We start from the raw sequence: 8,415 nt of genomic DNA, 5'->3' as shown, positions 1-8,415 counted from the left end.
CTCTTCTTTCTTGCTGCTCAGTAGGGTCTTCAGGTTGTTCCTAATCTAGCTGAATAATTTGTTGTGCAGTTCCTATTTGAGGACCTCCAGTGGTAGCTTTTGCTTCAGTAGCATTATTTTTGTTCCGAGCAAAATGAGGGTGTCCATAGGGAATTCTATTGCTGCCATCCAAACTGAGCTCTTTTCCAGTCTACCGCTAAACAAGGACTGCAGAGCCATCCTTTGGTGGAGCATGAAGATCATCTATTGGGTGTTTGAGAGAGCCTTGGGGGGTTTGATGTTGCCCACTGCCTTGACTAACATCTTGAGCATTGGGTGGGTTATCTCTTAGTTTAGGGAAACCAGAGATAAACTGATTTAAAGTGCCCTGTAGATCCCCTAAGGTTTTCTGGAGTGACTGAAAGTTGTTTGTCACATGCTCGTGAAATCCTCAAAGTCCTGCCTGTCGTGCTCTCTATGTTGTTGTAGGGTTTTGACATCCAATTGCAAGGACTGTACTTCCAAGTTCTCCGTGGAAGAGGTGTCGGTTAGCCAGCCATCATGTGAGAAGAAGCAGAACAGGAAGGGTTTTAGAACTGGCAAGGAGCCAAGTAACCTCACTATTGATGATCTTCGGGTAAAGGAGGGGATTTTACGACAGCAAAAGCTGCAACCAGACCTTGGCCATTGATCCTGCCGTCGCTAGCACTACCGCCAATGCCGCGTCGTCGGAAGTACATCGGATCCGGCTGGGAGGGTGAGATTTTACTGCCAAAACGGTGCGTTTCTGAACCACTTCCCAGCTCCAGACCTGTACCGAACTATCGTCGTCGCCACACTCCGCCAGGGAACACACCATGAGTGAAGGATTTTACGGCTCCTTCAACTCCACTTCAGCACCGGATCTCCTGTCGCCGGGGAGATGAACCAAGCTTTGATTACCACTTGTCAAACTCGAGTCGGTCTGAAGAACTAGATTCAGACAAGTTAACTGAAACACTCAAATCTTAGCAACTTTATTGGATGATTTTGAGAGTTTGGATGCAAATCAAGAGGAACCTAAGGCCGGCTAGGAACACTGGTGGCTAGGGGGGAACCCTAATACAAGAGACGGTTATCCATCGATCCAGAAACCGGGCTTTATAGCCTTACAAAATGATGGAAAAGGTAAGAAAGTAAAACTGAAGTTGGTAGACATTGTTCACCTTGCCGGAAAGGTAAACAACGACACGCTCGAGATCTACAACCGTCTGATGCAGGATGGACGCGATCCAGAGCATCAAGAAACCGCTACAACCGTCTGATGCAGGATGGACGCGATCCAGAGCATCAAGAAACCGCGAAGCGGTACGGGCGCAGGAACGTCATATCGCAGATGGACGGTGCTGAGAGCTTCGCGGCAACAACTACGAATTCAAACATAACTGAATCTTTGTTCTAATTCTTCAGATGCTCGCCGTTCGGTCCTGACACCACTCTTTTTTTTTCGAGGCAAGAACATGCCACTCGTAGACATGATGTGCTGATGGGCTGAGGCTTCAGCCTGCTGCCTAAATTACACATGGGCATACGGCCCAGCGTCGGCGTCATGGGGCAGGAGCAAAAGTAGCTCGCATCATCCCCTAAAATAAAAAATATTATGAGAAAAAACTCGTTCCAGTGCACGACCCGCAGCACAGTCCTGCGCGACCGAGGGACAACCAGGGTCGTGGCGCTGATACTGCCTGGGGTTCGAGGTGGACTGTTTTTCAAACAAGAAAAACCTGTTTTTTTTTAAGATACAAAGACCTGTTTTTGTTCAGGCTGCAACGACCAGAGTCCAGAGCCAACAAACGCCTTGGATCCCTCCGTATCACGGCACTGCTTTTACGCGCAACGCTGGCGCAAGGGGCCGCCGGTATTAAATCGCCGTGCACCCCTGTCGCCGCGCCCGTCGAATACCGTCGCTCTCCGGCGGAGGCAGCCGAACAGGACGGTTGGTGGGCACGTACGTTCGCCGCGCGTGGGCAACGGCCAACGGGGGACGGTGGCCTGCTGTGTCGGTTTGCCTGTGAAGTGACACGCCGCCAACCGGCGGACGCGGACGCCGTCCGGGCCTTCCATTACGGTACGTGCCCTACACACCTCAGCAGGATCCACATCCCGTACCACATTTAACATGCCACACACATCTCACGTTACCATTTCTTCTCAATTACTGCAATATCAGCAGCAACACGGAAAGACAACAGCAACAGCCGCTCAGAGTCAGAGGTCCACGCGACCAGCGTAAGTATCACAGTTTCGTTACAACAAGCAGAGAGAGCACTTCACGCTTCCAGGATTAACAACGCAGACACATCCAGCACGAGCAGGCTATGATAAGGGAAAACAAATCTCCACGTTAATCGGCCATGAAAACGCCTATATCAAACAGACAGTTGTTTCCATTCCCAGAATTACAAACCAGCACTCGAGCACTCAGCACGCAGACGACGACAACAAGCAAGCTAAGCTTTCTCATATCTACAGCAAAGCTTATCTTTTGGTCAAACACTAGCTTCTCTCTCTGTATACACCCGCTGCAAACAAACCGCAGGCAAAGAGGGGGGAGGCCATTCTATGGTGATATGCACTCGAAAAAAATTACATGAATCAGCTACACTCAGCGGGATCGGTCGAGCGGATTAGGGGGGACACACTTCACACCCAACAAATGGTTACAGCTTTATTACCTGTAGTAGTAGTCTCCAGTGAGGAAAGATGAGGCCGTGTCATGTTAGTAGTGACCACCAACGTGGCTGGGATAACTGATCTACCACTGTGTTTGGCTCTGCCTTTGCTTTCGCTGCAGCAAGTGAGTTTTCAAGCTGCACTGCTTGACCTGCGTTGCAATGTATGTAAGGTTAACACGATTATCTAAACAATGTCCAGAACTGAACCAAAGGTCATAGAAGTTCTCCCTACATGTATCGCTGCCACCGTGGACAACAGATCCCTTGATTGGTCCAACAGCATTTGCTCTTGTGTTGCAAGCTTCGCAAGCTCATACACCACAGAGCTTGTCCCCTCCACCTGGATCAATAAAATTTATGACAAGTTAAGAAATGGGAGATTGCCACAAGAAACTCATTGACATGACATGAATGTCTTGACAGTCCGCTTATTGTTCAAGGCCATGTAGACCATCAAGTGTAATTACATCCTATGTCTTCATAAACTCATTGACTACATTCAGAATCAACAACAGAACTGTAGGTCTATTACAGAACGCAGGACTGTTTTTCAAGCAGACTATCAAGTGTAATTACATCCTATATGTATCTTAGATCTGCATTTATGAAGAATCAATATAGCAGAAAATAGCTGCCCACTTGTCATTATGTATTTACAACCGGGATCAGAAAGCAATTAGAGCATAGATCCAGATTGGAAATCAGAGCTCATACTCAAGACAGATCAGGAACTAGAAGAACAGACTATGTCATACGACCTTATAAGCTATATAAAGAAAGAAAAATGTAGTTGTCAAAAACAAAGACACCAGGCAGACTTAGGCCCAGTATGTAGTCACTGACGTGTGTTGTGCCGAACTTATTTTATAAACTGATCCGGAAGAATATCTGACAGAAGTCGGAAATTTTGGTCAAGTGAACGGTAAAATAGGGCAAAAGCTGGTTAAGACAAGAAGGATTATTAAAATCCACTGCAATACCGAACAGAGCCTTAATAACTAAGAGGTGCATACTAAGGCATAGTGCCAAAGATTATCTTATACAACACAATAAGAGAAATCAAGAATAAATACAATTTTCAGCATTATCACAAAGCCATCCATCAGGGATGGAGCTTATATGGATCTATTCATCTATTTTGTGGGCTTGTTGTGACATAAAAATGATGAGTTCCTTCTTGACAAGTTGAGATTATATAACAACCGAAACCAAGGAAAAGAAATGTGGATTGAAGCTTTGCAGGATGTTGGAATGCACCTTTGACAACAAATTACACATCGAAGATGCCATTGTATGCATTACATCAACCGCTGAGTTAACAGCCTCCTTCACACCTTGGGCATCAGCCTGCTCAGAGATAAGCAATTGTTAGCTTGCGGAAAACAAAACGAGTCAGCTAAGGTTTGATGAGAAAATTCCCACCTTTGCACCACCAACAACTGGAAGACGGAGAGTACTGGCCTTTAGTGCTTCAATTGCTGCTGACAAAGAACTTGAATGGTGTTTCTCGACATGAGACCACTCCTCTAGATAAGACATCTGAACATGTCAAATGAAAGCTGTCAGATAAATAAGCTATACAAAGTAAATAAAAGGAAAAGAAAATCATATACAAACCATAAAACGGTAAAAGCAATAAGATAAGCTATGTAACTCATATCACATACCTCTCCCCTAAGAATAGCAAACAGCTTCAGTTTTTGTTTTTGAAGCTGGAGTTTGCACCTTTTCGAACTGACATTGTCACGCAACTTTGATATTTCCTTCCATGCACTGTGTAGGGTTTTCTGATGAAAAAAATGAGATAGAAAACAGTTGTTATAATAAAAACATATTGGGCCTTTTCCGATTATTTTACGCATAGGCATATAATTATGCTGCAATGTAAGAAGTTTCAAAATACAATGTAGTTTTATCAAAAGATAGCTTTGCAAGTACAAGTGATTAAGCATCTCTATATTTGCCAATTTTAGTGTGTATATCCATTTGTTTCACATAATATAAACTGTGGATTTCACTGCCAGCGGTAAATACATGTAGACACGTGTAGGATTTAGCTGAAGCCTCACAATCACTAGATTCGCATAGTAATCACTAGAGAGTAACCTAGAGTACCAATGAAAAAGGACATCCATGGTGAGCTGAAAAACTGGGTTACACAAACCACGAGGACAGCTATCATTCTTTTTCCATGCCTAATTTGGTACCCTTTCTTTTCTTCGTGCTCAAAAGGAAGTACATGATTTATCAGATAGTATTAACTGCAATTCGTGTGAGATGGATAATCTTTCATCATTAGTATCCCCTTGTTCTCATAAAGTCTAATAGCTTAGTCCAGTTATTTATGACAATACATGTTGAGCTGTGATCCATACTTTTCAAATAGGGCATAGATGTTAATGAATAACCAATCTTAAATTTGTGTTTTCGTACACCCACAATTGCATGCCAGTCTGCCTGCGCCTTCAACTATGTCCATCAAAGTCCAAAACAACAAGTTTGGTTTGATTCAACAGACCGGGGCAAACTTAAGTAATGATGCATACTTTATACATTTGAAATGCAGTGTGTTCAAAGATTCTCCTTATCTCCTCTATCAACAATCAGAGATAGTATAGCTAGGATCGCTACATTTGACTGAAAAGGGTTGGATATGTTCGCTTTACAAATCATCTGCTAATCAATGTAGATTGTGAAAAACTAACCGTTATCCTGAAAAAGGCAGCTAGCGAATACTAAATGTCCTAAGAAATATAAGACTTTTTAGATCACTAGAGTAGCATATTATCCCAGAATTACCGCACATTTGCAGTAATAAAAATATTAAGCAAGCAACCACAACAGCAAAATTGGTTTTGTTAACTAGTGAAGTGCTACCTATCAGAGGCACAAAGTGGAATTTTAGAGTGAACTTAGGTTTAACAACAAGCTATCAACATTTGAACAAAAGGTATATAGAAAAGTTCATAGGTTAAGATTTACCTCGGCAGTGAAGCTCTGCACCAGAAGGGTTGCATCTGTCCGAGCATTGATGCACCGCCACTGCAAATGCTGGTTGTCCAGCATTCGCAATCTGTGTGCCTCCTCAATTCTGTTCTCCCCCTTCTTTGCCCTCCTCACCTCTGCAGCAAAGCTAATGATAGAAGGCGCATTTGCTGCCGTCTGAACCATGTGCCCATTTGGTGATGCCTCCCCAGCTCGCCCCCTAGATGGGCTCGCCGTCCCCTTGCTTCCTCGGCTTGGAGACGGGGACCGGCCAGGCAGCCTCGGTGACATTTGACTGTCTGAGAACGATCTCCGTCCAGACGACTGTTGCGGCAGCCCTGCGTCCGGAAGCCTTCGTAGGCGGCTGTTAGTTTCCTGCCAGAACCTCGCTGGCACGCTGATGCCGCGGCGTGGCGGATCACCGGCTCCCGAGTTGCTACCGGAGGAGACACTGTCGGTGTCGGAGGCGGAGAGGTCAGGACCAGCGGCCGCGGCATGGTCAGAGGGTGAGAAGGAGGTGGTGGAGTCGAAGGCCATGGATCGGCGTAGTAGTTGAACGGCAGCCAGGATGGAGTCCTTGCGGTCGAGGTTACAGTCGAGGCTGCGAGCGAGCGGGTCCGACGCCTTGGGCTTGGCCGCGGGCCATCGGTGCTGGGGCCGCGCGTTCTCGGCCTCCGGCACAGAGGACACGCTCTTCCGCCGCTCCGGCGTGGGGCCCCGCCGGCCGGCAGGGGAGGACGGCGACGCGGCCCGCGGCGCGCGCGACGTCTGGTAGAAGAAGGACTCCCCCTGGAAGGACACCGAGAGGCTCCGCATCGTGGTCGCCGTCACGGTCGCGGCCGTTGCCGCCGCGGCCACGGGCGTGGGCGACGTGGCGTGCTGCGGCGGTGGAGTCGAGGAGCGGCCGCGCTGCGCCGACAGGGAGCGGCGCGACGAGGCGGACGAGGACGACGAGGACGAAGTCGACGAGGTGGAGGAGGCCGGCGACGCGGCGGAGGCGAGGTAGCGCGAGGAGACGGGCTTGCTGCCGGAGCGCGCGGGGCGGCGGGGCGCCGCTGCGCCGGAGTTGGGCTTGTCGAGCGCCGGCGTGAGCGGCGGGCGCGACGTGCGGGCCGGATCTGGCGCGGCGGCGGCAGCCACCATGCCGTGCCGCGGCGGCCCGATGGCGCCGGAGATCTGGCCGCCCGCGCCGGCAATGCAGCTCCCCCCGGCCCCAGATTCGGCGCTCCCTCTGCCTCTTCCGCCGGCGGCGCGCGCGGGCGGCGCCCCTCCCGGATCGACGTGGCGCGCCTCCCTGCCTGCGAGGAGGAGGAGGAAGGATGAGGTGTGGTACGAACTGGCGATGCAGTGTAGTTACAGCATGGGTGGGGGGTTGGGGAGCGCGGACGGACGCAGAGAGAGAGAGAGGTAGAAGAGAGAGGGGGGACGAGTGAAGTGGGGATTTTCTGCGCCTCTTTTTTCCTGCTATTTTTTTCTTTGGCCGCTTTGCTCTTGTTTTACTCGTTTTGTATTGGGTCTTGGGGATCTTTGCTCGGGAAGCTCTCTGCTCTGCTCCCCCACCTGATCCTCCTTGCCGTGGGCGCGCCCGTGTGGCCTTCTCCTACACTCTATCTACTCACTCTGGTGTGCCCATCAAGCCAACCTTTTTATTTTTCTTTCATTTGATCAAAATGCTTTTTGAAATAGTTTACTTAGTTTTTTTAACAACAGCTTCTAAGTGGGGTAACTTAGAGAATGGACTTTGAACTTTCGAGAAACTGGTGTTTGAGTAATAGTTTTCTCTGTTTGACAATGTTGAGCATCAGCTTATGTCTCAAACGAATGATAGCTATGTGGTTTAATAGATTAAAAGAGAAGAGAATAAGAATAACAATTGAAAAGGTGCATCATCTTGTCAATTTGTTAAGTGACGTTCCCGCAGATGTTTGAAGCTAGCTAGCTAACGGATGCAGATTCCTTGTGTTTCGTCTCGTCAATGCTTTAGTGATTTTCTTTCACTTGTGAAAATAATTCAGCAACCAACTTTGATGGCCTCGATGGGAATGAGGTGCACAAAAAAAATGAAAATATTAAAAGAAATGTTGCAATGTTCGGTAAAATCTGGCCAAGAAATAAAAATCAGAAGAAAAGTTGTACACAATGCAGGTAGTAGTGCTGGTTTCTCTCAAAGCAAACTTGGGAAACCAAAATGAAGATAAACAAACAGGAGAGAGAGAGGGAGAAAAAGATCAAATCTACTCCATAGAATAATAAATGGAAGCGGACACGAGTACTGGATATGACCTAGTGGGAGACCGGGAGCCGAAGTGTTTTTGGTAGATTAGCTAACTGCCATTGTCCAACTCCTCTACTACTAGCTACTAGTACTTCCTCTAGTTTAATTACATCTTGTGTCCTGGTTACTACATTGTTTAATCTGGGTGCTTGCTGGTGTATTACGGAGGAACGATAAGTTCTTACTGGATTTGCTTTTGCCTCTTTCGTTTTCGGCACAAGATCTTGTCCCTTGTTCAAAACGTCACATGCATGTATGTATAGCAGCTCTCTTCTAATTAAAGGTGAATGTTTGTTGCACGAGAGGTTAAAGAGTTCAATCATCAGTTCAGCTTGCCCTCTATTTATGTGAGGTGCCTTCATAGTTTTTCACAAATGCCGGCGACATTTCATTGGAATTTATCTACTATCTTGCATTTATGACTGATGATCAGAGTCTGTTCTCCGTGTCTAAAATGAAAAA

General features: G+C 47.3%; 1 protein-coding gene across 1 annotated transcript; it reads right to left on the bottom strand.

Annotated features, from left to right (window-relative positions):
• Window positions 1-2,340: 2,340 nt before the first annotated feature.
• LOC123098340 (QWRF motif-containing protein 2) lies at window positions 2,341-7,130 on the bottom strand. The gene is made up of 6 exons (XM_044520312.1): window positions 5,676-7,130; window positions 4,361-4,480; window positions 4,116-4,232; window positions 3,951-4,040; window positions 2,926-3,033; window positions 2,341-2,842 (listed from the first exon to the last, which is right to left on the bottom strand). The coding sequence occupies exons 1-6, from the start codon at window positions 6,819-6,821 to the stop codon at window positions 2,774-2,776; spliced, it is 1,650 nt and encodes a 549-aa protein (XP_044376247.1). The 5' UTR covers window positions 6,822-7,130; the 3' UTR covers window positions 2,341-2,773.
• Between the last annotated feature and the right edge of the window lie 1,285 nt (window positions 7,131-8,415).

Source organism: Triticum aestivum, chromosome 4D, assembly GCF_018294505.1.
Source record: "Triticum aestivum cultivar Chinese Spring chromosome 4D, IWGSC CS RefSeq v2.1, whole genome shotgun sequence".
In the NCBI taxonomy this organism is placed as follows: domain Eukaryota; kingdom Viridiplantae; phylum Streptophyta; class Magnoliopsida; order Poales; family Poaceae; genus Triticum; species Triticum aestivum.
The sequence above is the reverse complement of the archived record's forward strand: the minus strand, read 5'-3'. Positions and strand labels throughout refer to the sequence as shown.